The sequence below is a fragment of the Rhizopus microsporus genome (assembly GCF_002708625.1).
Source record: "Rhizopus microsporus ATCC 52813 unplaced genomic scaffold scaffold_8, whole genome shotgun sequence".
Lineage (NCBI taxonomy): Eukaryota > Fungi > Mucoromycota > Mucoromycetes > Mucorales > Rhizopodaceae > Rhizopus > Rhizopus microsporus.
The window spans coordinates 797,997-814,535 of record NW_019671923.1 but is presented as its reverse complement, the minus strand read 5'-3'; the positions used below and the strand labels follow the sequence as shown (position 1 = coordinate 814,535).

The 16,539-nt window shown below is 37.1% G+C and overlaps 8 protein-coding genes across 8 annotated transcripts; 5 read left to right on the top strand and 3 right to left on the bottom strand.

Annotated features, from left to right (window-relative positions):
- Positions 1-43: 43 nt before the first annotated feature.
- Positions 44-1,127, top strand: RHIMIDRAFT_136009 (ATP synthase subunit 5). The gene is made up of 5 exons (XM_023605607.1): positions 44-127; positions 187-219; positions 283-642; positions 701-893; positions 948-1,127. Exons 1-5 carry the CDS (start codon positions 86-88, stop codon positions 956-958), a joined length of 639 nt encoding a protein of 212 aa, XP_023466419.1. The 5' UTR covers positions 44-85; the 3' UTR covers positions 959-1,127.
- Positions 1,100-2,213, top strand: RHIMIDRAFT_136013 (uncharacterized protein). Its single transcript, XM_023605608.1, has one exon. It carries the CDS (start codon positions 1,297-1,299, stop codon positions 2,155-2,157), a length of 861 nt encoding a protein of 286 aa, XP_023466418.1. The 5' UTR covers positions 1,100-1,296; the 3' UTR covers positions 2,158-2,213.
- A 1,269-nt stretch (positions 2,214-3,482) lies between these two features.
- Positions 3,483-5,084, top strand: RHIMIDRAFT_287695 (transcriptional adaptor 2; the record flags this gene model as incomplete). The annotated part of the gene is made up of 6 exons (XM_023613496.1): positions 3,483-3,525; positions 3,574-3,943; positions 3,981-4,002; positions 4,038-4,629; positions 4,690-4,956; positions 4,978-5,084. The coding sequence occupies 6 exons, from the start codon at positions 3,483-3,485 to the stop codon at positions 5,082-5,084; spliced, it is 1,401 nt and encodes a 466-aa protein (XP_023466417.1).
- Positions 5,085-5,436: 352 nt separating this feature from the next.
- RHIMIDRAFT_237625 (uncharacterized protein) lies at positions 5,437-6,380 on the bottom strand (the record flags this gene model as incomplete). The annotated part of the gene is made up of 4 exons (XM_023608791.1): positions 5,437-5,581; positions 5,637-6,156; positions 6,213-6,280; positions 6,331-6,380. The coding sequence occupies 4 exons, from the start codon at positions 6,378-6,380 to the stop codon at positions 5,437-5,439; spliced, it is 783 nt and encodes a 260-aa protein (XP_023466416.1).
- An 845-nt stretch (positions 6,381-7,225) lies between these two features.
- Positions 7,226-8,489, top strand: RHIMIDRAFT_202246 (Dus-domain-containing protein; the record flags this gene model as incomplete). The annotated part of the gene is made up of 2 exons (XM_023606599.1): positions 7,226-7,462; positions 7,518-8,489. The coding sequence occupies 2 exons, from the start codon at positions 7,226-7,228 to the stop codon at positions 8,487-8,489; spliced, it is 1,209 nt and encodes a 402-aa protein (XP_023466415.1).
- A 113-nt stretch (positions 8,490-8,602) lies between these two features.
- RHIMIDRAFT_202519 (WD40 repeat-like protein) lies at positions 8,603-10,059 on the bottom strand (the record flags this gene model as incomplete). Its single annotated transcript, XM_023606619.1, has 2 exons — positions 8,603-9,874; positions 9,928-10,059. The coding sequence occupies 2 exons, from the start codon at positions 10,057-10,059 to the stop codon at positions 8,603-8,605; spliced, it is 1,404 nt and encodes a 467-aa protein (XP_023466414.1).
- A 926-nt stretch (positions 10,060-10,985) lies between these two features.
- On the bottom strand, positions 10,986-12,721 carry RHIMIDRAFT_237622 (Dbl homology domain-containing protein; the record flags this gene model as incomplete). The annotated part of the gene is made up of 6 exons (XM_023608790.1): positions 10,986-11,541; positions 11,597-11,799; positions 11,876-11,983; positions 12,034-12,085; positions 12,134-12,407; positions 12,466-12,721. The coding sequence occupies 6 exons, from the start codon at positions 12,719-12,721 to the stop codon at positions 10,986-10,988; spliced, it is 1,449 nt and encodes a 482-aa protein (XP_023466413.1).
- A 1,647-nt stretch (positions 12,722-14,368) lies between these two features.
- Positions 14,369-16,464, top strand: RHIMIDRAFT_237621 (uncharacterized protein; the record flags this gene model as incomplete). Its single annotated transcript, XM_023608789.1, has 7 exons — positions 14,369-14,411; positions 14,467-14,533; positions 14,590-14,632; positions 14,682-14,744; positions 14,800-14,880; positions 14,935-15,480; positions 15,532-16,464. The coding sequence occupies 7 exons, from the start codon at positions 14,369-14,371 to the stop codon at positions 16,462-16,464; spliced, it is 1,776 nt and encodes a 591-aa protein (XP_023466412.1).
- Between the last annotated feature and the right edge of the window lie 75 nt (positions 16,465-16,539).

The window sequence follows — 16,539 nt, the reverse complement described above, 5'->3', positions numbered from 1 at the left end:
GGCCCTGATACAATTTTTGTGTGTGTGGGGGGTGTTTAAGCTTGAAAATATTGCTCTTTTTTATACATTAGCTTAAAGTATAACAATGGCTTCTCGATTCACTCGTTTGACAACTGCTGTCCCCAAGGTAAAATACCTTTTTGCGCTTTACTAAAAAATCAGAAATGTTCTAATTGTCATTCTTAGTTGGCTCGTGGCTACGCTGCTGCTTCCGTCAAGGTAAAAAAGAGAGACTAGATAAAACGATGAATGACATTAACCCTAAGTGACATTTTCAATTAGGCCCCCATCACCCTTTACGGTCTTGAAGGTCGCTATGCTACTGCACTTTACACTGCTGCTGCCCGTCAGAACAATCTTGAAGCTGTTGAGAAGGACCTCAACACATTTGGCCAAGCCATCAAGAAGGACACTGCTTTCAAGAGTTTTTTGGAAAACCCCACTGTTCCTCGCGCTACCAAGTTGAATGGCCTTAGCGATGTTGCCAAGAAGGCCGGTAAGCCCAGTGAATTGACCAACAACTTGCTCGAAGTTTTGGCCGAAAACGGTCGTTTGAACACCCTTGACAAGGTGATTGAAGCCTACAGTGAATTGATGAGTGCTCACCGTAATGAATTACCACTCGTTGTTACTTCAGCCAAGGTGGGTTTATATATATAAAAAGCGCTCAATCTTAGTACTAATAGCTGTGATATAATAGCCCTTGGAAAAGGCTGCTTTGAACAAGATTGTTGATTCCCTTCAAAAGAGCAACCTTGCTGAAGGCAAGAAGCTCCTTGTTTCCAACAAGGTTAAGCCCGATATTCTTGGCGGTATCTTGGTTGAAATTGGAGACAAGAGCATTGACTTGACTGTTTCTTCTAAACTTGCCAAGTTGAACAAGTTGATCACTGGTAAATAGGAAAGGATAAACACAAAAAGAATGGTTTTAACACATTTAATCTTAGATTCTGTTTAAATAAATAATTGAAAAGGATGAGGAGTTGAATATATAAACATATATGTTGTCATTAAACTATATAAAAATAAAACCTTCGCTAACAAAACATGATCAAGACGCGCGCAACAGTAAGTTCAGAGTTCATCAACATTACATCAGGTCGACAGCATACTTTTTCAAAGTACGACATGCACTGTAAGATTGAAAACGATATGTACGCCCATGTATACCACCACCTTTTTTAAAGCCAAAGAAAGGTGATTTCCTTTTTTTTTGGTTATTGTAACTCATGTGCAACTTTCTTAAAATAACTATTTTATATTTCTTCATATTTCTTTCTTTCTTTCTTTCTAATTATGAGCTTCTCAAATATAATCGCAAGAGAGAATGACATCAGTATACCAAAACCTATTCCAACAACAGAAAGACATTCAATTGGAGCCAATAGCAGCAACACTAGTATTAGTCACAATAGGATGATAGAATTATATATTGAATATGATAAAGAAAAGAAAGATATTATGGTTACCAATGCCAAGAAAGAGATACTATATTATTACAATAAGCAGGACAATACAATTCATGATAATCGAAAGACAGCACTATGGAGGCTGATCGACAAGGATTGGCATAAGATGATATTGAAGAATAGTGAGAATAACATAGAGATTACGTTGTCAACAGAGGAATTCAACTTTATGTACGATAAACAGTTATACCAATGGAGACTGATACCAACTGAGAATGATGACGGTCATTATGTGCTAAACTGCTATAGTTCAACTCATCTGATAGCACAATTAAATCGATCAGTATTCTATATCGAATCTTGCTCTACAACCAACCCATTTAAGCTATTTAACCCTTTCTTTACCTTTACCCTCTTTTCGGCTTTAATCATTAATGAAACTATCGTCAAAAATCTATTAAGGTCAATTGGAAATGACTCTGTCGCATTAAAATCAATACTTGACTTTAAACGACCTTATAGTCATATTAGCCATAACAATGACAATGATGACGATAATGACGCTTATTCATACACCAGTACCATAAATACAGCTCATTCAATCGAAATAAGTCCTTCTATCTGGAACTGGTGTCATCGTCTATGGTGGTCTTGCTTCCCTTGTTGTATGCCTGGTGGATGTTGTGATAGGGCTCGACTGAAGCTAAACCCCTTTTCAAGAAAAGGTTGGCAACAACAACATTATTAGCAGTTTTGTAAATACAAATAAATTAGCATTTCTTTTTATATATAAAAAGTAGTAAAGGAAAAAAGGTTTTATCTAATTCATTTATGCACGGTAAAAAAGAGAGAAAAAGTAGACTGTTTTCTGCAATATTTGGTTGAAAAATGATTATATTACATACTCTCCTTACTTGCCGCATTTGTTTAACAGACACCTTTTTCTCAATTAGACTTAAAATAGGCTCTAAAGGGTAAGTATTTCATTGAGTTTTCATATTATAGCTTCTACTATTGTTTATTTTGTTTAGCTGTAACAAGTTAAGGTCAGCCATTTGGCTTAAAATAGGTACATCTATATAATAAGCAACACTCTGAATAATACCCTGCGTGTTGTCATGAGTATTTTTTAGTGTAGCTAACGTTTCAACTTCATCTTTGACGTCCCCGGAAGCGATATTGCTACAAGTTGCAGATGAATAGAACACGTAACATCGGCCAAGTTTACTTTTGTTACATAGGATATCAGCCATCCTTTGAATATTCTTGTGTCTCTATAATTTGTATATCCAATTAAAGAGAAACCTTTTTTTCAGATTTTGCAAGTGCTAGTTTAGTGAGAGTGATGTTCCTGTAGTTGAGTCAAATTGGTTGTGCTTCTTATTACTTTTGCTCAATAGAAGGATTGTATGTAACTAACTTACGGCCTTTAGCATGCAGCCGATTACACGCTCCTCTTGTGTTAGATCAAGTAATAGAGTATATTCTTGTGCGTTACAAGACTGTGTTTCTTGAGAGAAGAAAAAAAAAAGAGATATTACTTTTTAACAAGGTAGAGTGCCAAGGGAAAGCGTTCATTACGCTATGGTCATCATTGAAGCCTTATACTCTAAAGTCAAATTTACAACTTTGTAAGATGATGTCGATGCTCTTACTATAGAGATGTAATGTAGATCACTTTCTAAACACAACACAATTTTTAGACTTCTTTAGATTGAAATAAAGAAAGAGAGATTGGTGAGTGGCAACAGCACAAGCACCACTATACATCAAATGGTGTTTGTCAAAGCAAGGATAGCCCTTCTAGCCTCATCACAGTTGTTTAGGCTTTGCAAGTCTCTGCCTTTCCAAGCTCTTCAGTAAAGAGAGAATAAGTTTGTCCTCTTTTTGTCGACCTAGCTTCATCTCTCAAAGGTGCCAAATAAAGAAGAAAAAAAAAAGAAAGGAGGGCAGTTCACGTCACCCTATTTTAAAAATGGTGGGAAAGCAGTCATGAGTTGATTGTTGTGATACTTGATTGAACTGACTGACATACATCCTCACCAAAAAAGAATATCCTGTATAAATATAGAAATGACCATCACCCACAGAAAGAAGCCCTCTTCAACCGCTCTAAGTTCGTCTAATTTAACTTCAGATGGAGCGGTTTCTGTTGATGACAAAGAACCACCAAAATACCATTGTGACGCATGCTCTAATGATGTCACAAACACAGTTCGAATACGATGTGCAGATAAAGACTGTCCCGACTTTGATCTCTGCGTCACTTGCTTCTGTGGTGGCGCTGAGCCCGTGAAGCATAAAACTTGGCACGATTATCGCATAGTCAAGCCTCATAATTTCCCGATCTTTAGTGAAGACTGGGATGCTGACGAAGAATTACTCCTGATTGAAGCAGCTGAAAAGATGGGCATAGGTAACTGGCAAGCTATTGCAGACTACGTAGGAACAAAGAACAAGACAGATTGTGAACAGCATTACCTTGATGTCTATGTTTCCAGTCCAGATTGGCCACTGCCGAGGATGGACCTCAAGTTTGAAACGAGCGAAGTGGAATGCCGCGAACGCAAGCGTCAGCGACTACAGCAATCGCGTGGACTTGTTCCTCGAAAACCTGCTCTATCACAGCCAAATACATCAAAACCTATCACCAGTGGCCCTTCCTATCATGAAATACAAGGTTATATGCCTAGACGTTTTGAATTTGAAACAGAATATGAAAATGATGCAGAGCAGTTTGTTAAAGATATGGTATTCAATGACGATGATACACAAGAGGAGATTGACTTGAAGATCATGGTATTGGATATTTACAATTCTCGGCTGGATCGAAGAATGGAGCGGAAAAAGTTAATATTTGAAAGACGGTGGTTAGACTTTAAGCGGATGCAGGCCATAGAACGAAAACGTCAAAAGGAAGAGCGTGAGATATACAACAAAACCCGTGTCTTTTGCAGACTACAGACGGAAGAGGATTATGAAACGTTTGTAAAAGGATTGGTGAAAGAACAGCAGCTAAGAGACAGAATAGCTACGTTGCAAGAGTGGAGGCAGGCTGGTCTAACCACTATACGTCAAGGAGAGCAGTATGAGCGAGAGAAACAGAATAGGTTGGCTCAATTGAAAACATTCATGTCGCTATCGAACGATAGACTTGGGGCAAGCGCTAGCCAAAGAAATACCTACCGCTCACAAATGGCTTCACTTGTGACTTCAAATGGTGCAAACTACTATAAAGAAAGGCAAGCTCAGGCTCCAGCGACACCTACAATATCTACAGTTGCTGCTACAGCTGCTCCTGCGGGTGGAAGAAAGCCTGCGAACCCACTCAACATTCGAGATGCCGATGGTGTACACCTGCTAACAGAAGAAGAACAGATATTGTGTTCAACATTACGTATTATGCCCAGACCTTATCTAGTGATCAAGGACACAATACTAAAGGAATATGCAAAACAAGGCTATTTAAAACGAAGACAGGCTCGTGCTCTGATCAAGATCGATGTAAATAAAACAAGCAGAATCTATGACTTTTTTGTGGAAAGTGGTTGGATAAAAGCATTTAAAGACCCTTCAACAACAACAACAACAACGACATCATCATCTACACCACATGCAACAACTGCTGCAAACGATACCACCACAGCTGCACCTGCAACCACCGAAGCAAATTAGTAGTTCATTTATTCCATAACCCTTCTTTCTTTTTTTAAGATTAAATACATGCCAATAGTTTATTAAAAAGAAAAGGTACTGATATGAAACAAGTAAATGTGAGTGAATATTCTACTGAGGTTTATAATGCCTGAATAACTCTACGAGATGTTATATTTGAGGGACAGCGCGTACTTTCCTTACATCTTCTCAGGTTTCGACAAGTTGTTAAAAGCGTTTGGAAAAAGAGATGGAACAGTATTAATAGGGTCAAGAATTATTTAAGAATCACCTTTTTCCCAATTCACTTCACTCACTTGGATAACCGTCAGTCTATGAAAGAAAAGATTCATATTTATTGCTGCAAAATATATTATTTACAGTATCGATCAGCCTTCGCTTTTGATCTTTGTTCTAATAACGCTTCTGCCAAACGACCTTCATTCTTTGCCTTTTTTAGTTCTCGTTTACTTAATCCACCTTGTACTTTGCTGGTTCCATAAGATTGATATTTTTTGCTGTCATTATTATCAGTATCATCTTTCTTTCTACTGTTATCCTATTTATACTTACATCAATTCAACGTCATTTCCATCATCATCATCATTGTCTTTTGACTTGGATTTTGGTTTATTCTTGAATCTGGATTGACAATAGACTCTAAACGTCTCACAGAACCCAACATCCTCAGCATCAGCACGAATTCTGAATCCTCCTCCTGCCACTTCGTCCACCATCAAATACTTATTATACACGCTTTCAAATGCAAATCCAGCGTCTGTGATCACAGGACGCCACTCTTCTTGTCCACCAATGGCTTCAGTATTACACTGGACCTCACCAAACTTATCACTGCTTAGATATTTTCCATTGGATGATTTAAAAGCAAATCCACCAGTTGACCCAACCACACGAGAGCCAACAAAGACTTGTTGTACGATAGTAGGCTCTGGTGGTCTCTCGTAAAGGTCTGGTAGTGGGTATGCCATGAACCGATCAAACTCATCTATCGTCAGACACACAGGTGGATCTGTTGGCTGTGTGATAAAGAGTGGTCCAACAAGATCTTCAATACTGTCTGCTGGTACCCATACTGTACATATCTATGTTATTGTCAAGGTATATAATAATGGGCGTATATAAATTCACCTTGTTCTGTTGCTTCTGCTGCTATTCTTTCAGCTTCTTCTTTGGAGCGACTCTTCTTCTTCTTTTTACTTTTATATATATATAAGCTTATGCAATTACTGTTAAATATAGTCATTACCTGCTTCCTTTATCTCCCTTAAATACGAGTTTAGTCGCTTTGGTTGACATGGCGAAAAAACAAATGAAATAAAAAAGTGAGCTTCTGAGAAACAAAAAACAAAAAAATAATCATGTTTATTGCACAGTGCATTTTTCTTTTTATTCTGTTGTTTAAGAGACTCAACTTATTATGGGTGCATCATTTACTAAAAGAGAAAAGATTAGTGTCAACAATAAGCTTGAATATTCCCATACCTTTACATAGTATTTCTTTCATTGATAGTGATTTTCTTCTTCATAGATGATATCATTGGGAAGGTCAACCAAACTTAAAAGCTGTACAAACTAAGGTGCATTAATAATGAGTTCTCTCTCGACTTGATCGATAGTAAATAGTTTAAATAGAGACTAACTAGATTTTCTTTGTCATTATTTTGACTGTACCACAGTGGCAATGAAAAAATCAGTTGTCTTATGTCGGTATCGGTCTCTCGATAATACTGACGTTGGTCGTAAAGTAACAAAAGTAGAGACTGATTAGAAAGAACTTATGGTATTCTTGATCAATGCCATTGATGACTTTTACAGGAATTACCTAAAGAATTGTTATTTGGTTATGGATAATGGTTCTTATCCATGATCCAGAAAAAATTCTTAGAGTTAGAGGCACTGTAAGCTCGAGCTATATAAAATAAGTCATTATTCAATATGGAAATAAATTGAAAAAAAGAGAGAGAAGAAACAGTGCTTTATCTCTTAAAGAAAAATGATTCGCTGGAAAGATCGAAGCAGGGGCAAAAGCAGTTACCAAGCAACAAACCAATCAGATTATTTTGATATCAACCCTTTTTAAATCTGATTGATAAAAATTTTCTCTTTTTTTTTTATTATTTACTATTTTATATACAAGAAGCATGGCGCCTGTCAAGTTAGCGGGATATGAGTTCTTTCACAAGACCTTAAAGTCACCTAGAACCATTTTAGCACCCATGGTAGATCAGTCTGAACTGGCATATAGAATATTATGTAGACGATATGGGGCTGATGTATGTGTGACCCCAATGTTCCATGCAAGACTTTTTAGCGAAACCAAAAAGTATCGAGATGACCAGTTTACGACAAATAAGGACGATCGCCCTTTGATTGTTCAGGTAATGAACATATAAAAAAAAAACAAGAGATTTCTTATTCTAATAATAAATATAGTTTTGTGCCAATGATCCAGAAATTCTTTTGAGAGCTGCTAAATTAGTAGAAAATGACTGTGATGCTGTAGATCTCAACTTGGGATGTCCTCAAAATATCGCCAAAAGAGGTCATTATGGCTCTTTCTTGCAGGACGAGTGGGAATTGATTGAAAAAATGGTATCTACCTTGCATCGTGAATTAGCCATTCCTGTCACTGTCAAGATTCGCTGTTTCCCAACTGTTGAAAAGACAATTGCTTATGCCAAAATGATTGAAGCTGCTGGTGCTCAAATGCTCACTGTACACGGTAGATTACGAGAGCAAAGAGGGCATAACACTGGCCTTGCCGATTGGGACAAGATCAAGGCAGTAAAGCAAGCCCTCAAGATTCCTGTTGTTGCTAACGGTAACATTTTGTACTATGAAGATATTCAAAGGTGCATTGATTATACCGGTGTGGATGCGGTCATGACAGCTGAAGGTAGTTTATATAACCCTGCCATCTTTTCCGCTGGAAGAAAGCTCCCTCCTTTTACATTTGAGGTTGCTGAAGAGTATTTGGATATTTGTAAAGTTGAAAAGACAAATCCTGGCATGATCAAAGGACACATGTTCAAGCTCTTACACCCAAGCTTACCCCATCACACTGACTTGAGAGCACGCCTTGGAAAAGCTAGAGAGCTCGAGGAATTCTACAGTGTTGTCAAGGATTTGAAGGAAAGAGTGTTGAAAGAAATTGAAGAAAAAGGAGAAGACGCTGAGGAGAAAGGCGAACCAAATGAAGATGGTATTCGTAAATATTCTTACTGGAGATGCCAACCCTACATTCGTCCCAAGCCAGTTATCAAAAATGATGCAAAGGACAAGGAATCCAACAATGAAAAGAAGCGCAACTTGTCAGAGACTTCTACTGAACAAGACTTGGAAAGTAACAAGAAATTGAAGGAAACCTCTGATGCACCTAATGCAGAGGTCTGCGCTGGCTGTTAAACAGAGAAAGACAGTGAAAACACTTGTAGATACCAAAAAATGTTGTAATATTTAAAATAGAGTTCTTTTTTTTTAACAATAAAAACTATACACAATATTCTATGTTCAAATGTCTAATGTCTCCAGATCTTCAGTTGCTTGTCTTTACCACCACTTGCAACTTTATCTCCTCCAGGTGACCAATCGACGGCAAATACCTCGTCGAGATGGCCAGGTAAATCCATTTTGATCTTCATCTTTTTCAGATCCCATATCTTTAGTGTACTGTCTTTACTTGAGCTTATTAACATGCGTGAATCGCTTGACCAAGCGACTTGGTATACTGCACCAACATGGCCTCTCAAGTTACCAATGAATTTACCTGTCATGCCGTCCCACAGTTTGACAGAGTTATCAAAGGAAGCACTTGCAATCAATCGACCATCAGGTGAAAAGGCAACATGGTTTACTAGTTTTTGATGTCCAGTCATTCTCGTAATAGGCTTTTTACTCTTTTCTGGTTCCCAATAAAACATGGTGAAATCATCTGATCCAGAGACAAGTCGTTCTGAGCCTTTGCCCTTGAGTGCATTGTATCTTGCAAGAGCAGCTGCTTTGGCTTCTTCTTCTGTCTTGTGGCGCTTTCCTGTATGGTCGTAAGGTCCTGTACGAAGTACAAAATCAGTACTGAGTGCCAAGGTGTTCACCCAGTGACCGTGGCCTTCGAGGGTTTTGATGAGCATGCCAGAAGAGTTCCAGACCTTGATTGTCTTGTCTTGTGATGCAGAATAGATTAGACCTTCACCTCCCCACTTCACACAAGTTACAGCTGCCGTATGTTGAGCGATACTAAACTCCATCTTCCTTAGGGAAGTGTTCCAAACACGCACTGTATGGTCCTTTGAAGAACTTGCTAATCTATTTGCTTTGGAATTCAAATGATAAGGTTCCCAAGCTAAGCTTGTAATCCATTTCCTATGTCCTTTCAAACCGTCGCCGATCTGTTTGCCTGTCTTGGGGTCCCATAATCTGACTGTATTATCCATGCTGCCTGAAGCCAATGTACTGCCATCGGGCGACCATGCGATACATAGAACCCAACCGCTGTGTCCTCTTAGAGTGCTCTTGGGTGTTTCTGTGTTGAGATCCCAAATACGGACTGTGCAGTCGCCTGATCCAGTGGCAAGTTGAGATCCGTCAGGACTGAATGAGCAGGATAAGATAGCTTCTGTATGTCCAGATAACGTAGACGTACAACGCGATACTGCTCTTACTCTGAATATAGCTTGAGGCTGATATACAATAACAATTGTGTCTTCGGTTGATTTATCTCTACGATCTGTCCATAGATCCTTTTTAATTTCGTCTTCTCCAACATAAAAAGAGTAAGGAACTGGATCATCGCCCTAAGGAATGATTAGCCTTTACAAAAGAGAATCCATACTCTACTTTATATTACCTGATTTAAAAGCTGATTAAGTAAAAGTTCTAGTTGTTCAGGAGTAGCATCACCAGGTAAATTGAGTGGAGGGCCAGTGCTTTCACCTTCTGCAGTCTTGAACTGAGCAATGACTTTTTGCCCAGGAGGCATAGCAGCAGCAGCAATAGCGTCGAGTTTTTTTTGTCTAAGCTTGGCTGCCATTTTATGCAAAAATAAAAATGAAAAATTTTGATGTTTTTCAATCAAGTTATTAAAAAGGACAGGTTCACAGTCCGCATAAGAAGTGGCGGGATAGCGTTATTTTTCAAAAAGTTATGAAAGCCACGTTCTGAGAATGAAATGTTCAATGGTAAAGGTAAAGGTAGCCTATTTGCATTTATTTCCTCTGTAAAGTCAGAACAGGGAACCAAGAGGTATAATTTAGATTCAAATATCACTCTTCGATAGCCAAATCATTGAAAGAGACGGAAATATTCCTGCTGAACAAAAATATGAAGCTTGACTTCATTTTGTCTAACAACGGGCTCTTTAAACGACGATTTCTTTTATGAAGGCGGGCTGACCCCCAATATGTCTTCCAAAGACAAATGCAAATCAGATGATTTAAGGGAACGTGTTATGCAATATTGAAAGGATAATTAAGCTGCCACTTGAAGAATGCAGCAAATATATATCAACTTCGTGTCTTGTCAGCTTGACTTACTACTCGTGGGCACCAAAGTAATTGATGGTGTAACAACACACACCTGTTTGAAACAAGAAAATGTGCCAACATGCGAAGATGATATTAACTTCTTGTTTTCGATGACGTCTTCAGAGGCATGCTTCTGTGACGATTTGTCCCGTCCTTTCAATGATTCAACATCGACTTCTGCAGCATCAATCTCTTAAATTTACTCTTCATAAAGCTGATAAAACACAAAGATATACATGGGATAAGAGTCTTTTTAAAAGAAATGAACGCTTTACTTGTATCTTATTATAAGCATATTACATAAAAGGTGCGAGTATAAAATTACAAAATTGGACATAATACATAAAGAAAAGTAGTTGTGCATAAGGATGGTCCTTGTCGATTATTTTGATAAACTGATAGCTTTACGAATAGTCTCATACCATATATTCTGTTCTTCTAATGAATGAACTCTTATTACATATCGGCGTAGTACAGGAATAACGTCCACAGGAAGGCTTCCAAAATAAGTCTGCTCCAAAGGTTTGATATATTCTCTAGTCATTATCTCAAATCCAAAAATTTCACTGTCTGCCACAGGTACAGCAGGATCATTTGACCTCTTTCCGATCTTGAACAACGGCTTTTTACCCTTCTTTATCTTTTCAATTATTGTTGGCTGCAAGGGCTGAACATCAGAGTCCTTGAGAATGATTGTTCCTTTATAGACCGTAGCTGTAGGTTGATCTTTCTTTTCTTTTTGCTTTTTACAGTGTATTAGCTGATCATTGTACAGGTAGTATATTCTGATATCGGTTGTAGATGAAGGATCATCCACGTCGACATGGATAAACGCGTTTGACAGCAACAATCTTTTTCTTCGTGTCACTGTTATTGGACATCCTTGGATGGTGAAGCATGTTTGAAGGACTGCCAGGCGTGAAAAGCAGTCTGTTCTCCTGAATAAACACGCCTTTTAGAACATGCCAGTCTTATATCTCAATGATTCATTACCTTTCTTCCCATTCCGCTTCAAATCCTTTAAATTTTTCAGCAATCTTGGCAATAGAGGTATAATCTGGATGCTTAGGGTCACTGTGGTGCTTTAATTGCTGAAGTGCTTTTTCATATACAAGTGATCGATTCAATGGCATTTCGAGATAATGCACGATCTCCTCTATATTCTTTTGGAGCTGCACGGTATCATTTTTGTTGATCTAGTAGACTGGTGAATAAGATCAAATTTTGCTCTCTCCCCTCTTTTTTTTTTTTTTTTTTTTTTTTTTTACTTACTTGCATAAATTTTGAAAATAAAGAAGTCCTGAACAACGTATCAAACGCAATTAGGTAATCGACATAGTGTTCCACAAACAAAGTGTGTGCTGCCGGAAGCTTGACAAACTATATGAAATTGTCAATTCACTGCTGTCATTTGTCATGAACGCACATACAAGCTCGTTAAAGATATCAGATACCAACTGTGTTGGGCCCCAAATGCTGTATCTAATAACTGATTAGACGACTTTAAGAAATGTATTCTAGAGAGCATACCTCTCTTTTATTTGTTTCAAGAAATTTGAGTGTATATCAAGTAAGCTACCGAGATTCTGCTCTAGACTGTCCATAGCTTCAATCAAAGAAGTGCCTTTTATCTTTCTTGTAGCTTCCTTTTTCTCTGTATTATTAAGCCATATCTTTAGAGCACGCACAAATGTATCTTGAAATGTCGACAATCTATTTAGGTAGGTGGTCTCTGATTGCATTATGCGGTCGAGTGTCTGTTGCTTGTGTACCACATGTCGCGATGCATCAAGGACTTGCTTTTCTTTTTTCTTTCAACTATTAGTATGGAACAACATTGTATATATCTTTATAAGTATTACCATAGGAGCTTGATTCAGATTCGCTTTCAAACGTGCTGTATAGATCATCAATTATTGTTAGATCATCTATTAACTTATGAAGATAATGATGATCGCCAGCAGTAAAAGACATGTGGTGTGAATCTGACATTTCAGAAGAGCGAGAGACGGTTATTATCGAACTTGCTCGACTGGTTGTTGTTGTCGTTGTACTTGAATTAGATGGCTCATGACTGTACAATGAAATAGGATCCTCTTCTTGTTTATGAAACTCCATTAAATAATGTACAAGCAACTGAAGAAAGAGAAAGAAGAAAGGAGAGAAGAGAAAAGGTAACCAAAGCATATGATCGACCCTTATAAGCTTATCATTTTGTGTAATTTTTACATTTTTTTTGCAATTTGTTTTTTTAAAAAAAAAAAAAGCTTTCAACTGTCATCGGATAATTATGACATATATGTATATGGGGACCAAGTAAGGAGAACACAGCTATTAAACTGCAACAGCAATAATAATGACAATAGCAAATAAAAAAAGAAATATGGAAAGAAGGGATCTATTGAATAAAGTATATAGTTAAAGTAGTTACCTAACAATAGCAAACAAGGAATTATGCTGTGTTATAGTTACGAAATCACGTCAACGAAAAGGCTAATTACGTTATACAAGTTCTAAGATTGAGACTGAGCCGGTCCTAAATAGTCTATTTTCTTTTTTTTTTTTCCTTTTTTAAAAAAAAGAGCAGATATGGGAACGGATGGCAGTATGAATACGTTTCAGCGAATGTTCTACGTTTGCAACTGTAATGAAGGGGTGCCTGACAACTATGTGAGAGATATTTGCTATTCGCTAATAAAAGAGCACTCAGTTGGCTCTTTTTTTTTTTTAAGTGCACTTTGAAGAAGAGTAAGCATAAGGCGAAACAGTAACAGTACATTTTTCAGAAGTAGGTATAAATAGTACTTACAAGAGACATGGCTGCATCTAATAAATGAAAAATATGATAAAGACAATTTGCTCACAATAGATTCTTTGTAAAAGAGAATGCTTTTTGAAGAATAAAGGGTCCACATGTCCTCTTTTATATAATAGTTTAAATAGCTTTTCAGAGAGGTATGAAGCATTGCATATTTTTTTCTTTTAATTACAAAATAAACATATTCTCATTATTTATATTACTTTCACAGAATGACAAACACTAGTTGAAAGCTCTTTAATCTACTTCTGAACAGATTGAGCTCCCACTCTTTGGGCGTCGTCTCTTGGATAAGTCGTCTTTCTTTCTTTAAGAATCACATAATCATTAAAAGTGGAGAGTTCCTTAATTAGGGTAGCTAAGCTCGTATATCAACTGTCTCAAGACCCGCTAAAGTCAGTGTATTCACTTTTGAGACTTCTAATATCAGCTCTTACTAAAGAATGTTTTTGCCTTAAGAAAAGATGTATTAAACTTTTTAATGCTGCATTAATCTTTTCTACTGTCTCCGTCAATTCTGCTCCCGCTTCTATCTAAGCTTACACTGAAAGTTGAAAGCAAGTTCAACAAGAGTAAAGCACATAAGGATACTTTCAAATGAATTAAATACAGTACACAAAGAATACAAACTCTCGATGGAAGCATAGCTGATCATTCTTGTTCCAATAGTACTTTTTGTTCCCGAAAGAAGCTGGCAGTAGATTATTTTTCAAGCTCAATAGTTTTAGAAGAGAAAGCAAAAGCCTCAAGATGTCAGTATATATTTACAAGTTCTCCATGAAGTAGTTAAGCATACCTCCAAAGACAACTATTTCTCAAAGTCGCGCCCTACCAATTATGAGGTCGCGTGTTTAACCTACCGCTTTTTAAAAGCCAGTTGCTTTTCTGAGGAACTAGAGCGTCATACAAAGTATATTCAATCCTTTCTTTTGCTTCTAATTCTGATAATGAGCGATGGACTATTTTCCAAACATACTGCTTTGAATGCAGGTACAATAGAAATAGTCAAGCACTGCACAAGTACAGTATACTTACTGTGAATTAGGCACCATTCCTGCTTCAGCAGAAGAATTATCGCAGAGATATGCAAAACTCTTTCAGCAATATTCTCGGTAGGTTAGAGTAAAACAAGTGAATAATGGGAAATTAAATAACATTTGAACTGAAGATTAAAAGCACAACATGCTGTTTTGAAAAAAGCAGTTATAAAGGTAGGCCTCAGGAATCAACAAAACAGTGTCCATCTAAACTAGTGGTCAGGAGCAAGCATCCAACGTAGCTTTACAAGGAAATGTCAAAGAAAAAGAAAAAGAACTAAGAAAGGTAAAAAGAAAAGAGAGTATGCGTATATATTTACTCATACTACCACCTTCTTTAGCTTCAAGAACAATTAGATCTTTTATCTTTCCATAACGAAAGGTTAACAAAACGTATACAGGCTGTACAAGAAAGTGACCAGGTTAGAAAGTCCTATGCAAAACAAATTAATTTATTAAAACTATATATCATTTAGAAAGGAAGTCATTTCTCCTTACTTGGCGGTTCTGTTAAAAAGGAGTTAGAAAAGAGTGCACAGGCACTGGATGCAGCCAATTTAGATTTGGAAAGAAAGATACGAGAAAATGAAATACTTCATGAAGAGCTCACAGAGAGACAGTTTGAGTTTACGAATACCATCAATAACTTGTTGAAGCAAATTCAAGATTTAGAAGAAAAGGTTCAAGAGTTGGAAACTGGACAGTCGCTTCAACCTGGCGTGCCATCACAAGAACCTCAGTTGAATACTGAAGAGCAGTCATTAATGCAGCAAATTGACGTGCTTAAATCAAAGCTTGCGGAAAAAACATCCTTATTAAACGATCTAGAGGACAACATGCAGCAGAATGATGCTCGGCTTTTATCCGAAATTGACAGTTTACGTGCAATTCTATTAGCAAAAGTGGGTGATATTAAAAATGTAGGTCTGAATGACATTCTACCAGAAGATAGTTCTTCTTTAAAAGAACTAGAAGAAGAGGCTAAAAAGTATTTTCAGTCTATCCAAGACACGATCGTTGAGGTATTGCATGAACTTGTATTAATGTACTCTCTTTTTGAACTTTTTATATAGGCTTCTCCGATACCACTGCCGCATGAGATTGCTGAAAAATTAGCTATATCACATGCAACGTGGAGAAAAGAGCATGAAGAGATTTCGGTAGAGTTGAAAAAACTAAAAGACCAGCTGAGCCAATCTCTGGAAAACGAAGAGAAAGGTCAAGCTAAATTAGCAGAATACGAGAATGAAATTAAAAAGTTGAATGAAAGATATGAAGAACATCTTTCTCAAGTAAATAACAGCCAAGATGAGAACGTTAAAATACTGCATGAAAAGCTAGAAGAAGAAAAAACCAAGCGTTCATCAGCGGAAGAAAGCTATACGAAAGCAATACAGCAGTTAGAAGAGCTTAATGGAAAGCTTGAAGAAGAGAAAATCAAGCATGCATCCGTAGAAGAGGGTTATGCAAAAAAGATACAACAGTTAGAAGCGCTTAATGAAAAGCTCGAAAAAGAAAACACAAGACTTCAACAGGAGATTGAGCTGATACATATAAATAGGCAACCAGTGACTGATAACCAAACACAAACAGAAACAATTGCTGAACAGAACGAAGAAAAGTTTATATACCCCACAAAAGAAGAAGAGGAAGAGGAAGAGGTTTTTGTCTATACAGGCATGGATGCACCGCCTGCAGCAAAGGAAGAAAAAGAGGATGAAATTGCTATATTGAAAACATTTTATGAGCAGAAAATAAATAACTTATCAGAGAAGCTGCAAATGACAGATAGTAAAGCTTTAAGGTTTGCAAATATGTACAAGATGATGAAAGAACGACTTGCTTCAGAAGAAAAGGAAAAACAGCAGATGTTTACAGAAATCGAGAAATTAAACAAAGAGTTGAAACATGTTCAAGACTTGCTGGCTACTACCGAATCAAATTACCAGAAGCAAATAGATGCAATGACCGAATATATTACCAACTTACAACAGAGTGCTGAATAGCAATAACTATTGAATAGACACCTAATTTGCAATGTCCTCCTTAACGAATAAAGACAGCTTACTTATTAAAAATTA

Excerpts from the sequence above, each read along its gene's own strand:
- RHIMIDRAFT_136009 (XM_023605607.1), top strand. The coding sequence starts at position 86 with ATGGCTTCTCGATTCACTCGTTTGACAACTGCTGTCCCCAAG. Across the intron at positions 220-282 it reads ACGCTGCTGCTTCCGTCAAG|GCCCCCATCACCCTTTACGG; the intron begins GTAAAAAAGAGA and ends ATTTTCAATTAG. Across the intron at positions 643-700 it reads TCGTTGTTACTTCAGCCAAG|CCCTTGGAAAAGGCTGCTTT; the intron begins GTGGGTTTATAT and ends GTGATATAATAG.
- RHIMIDRAFT_136013 (XM_023605608.1), top strand. The coding sequence starts at position 1,297 with ATGAGCTTCTCAAATATAATCGCAAGAGAGAATGACATCAGTATACCA.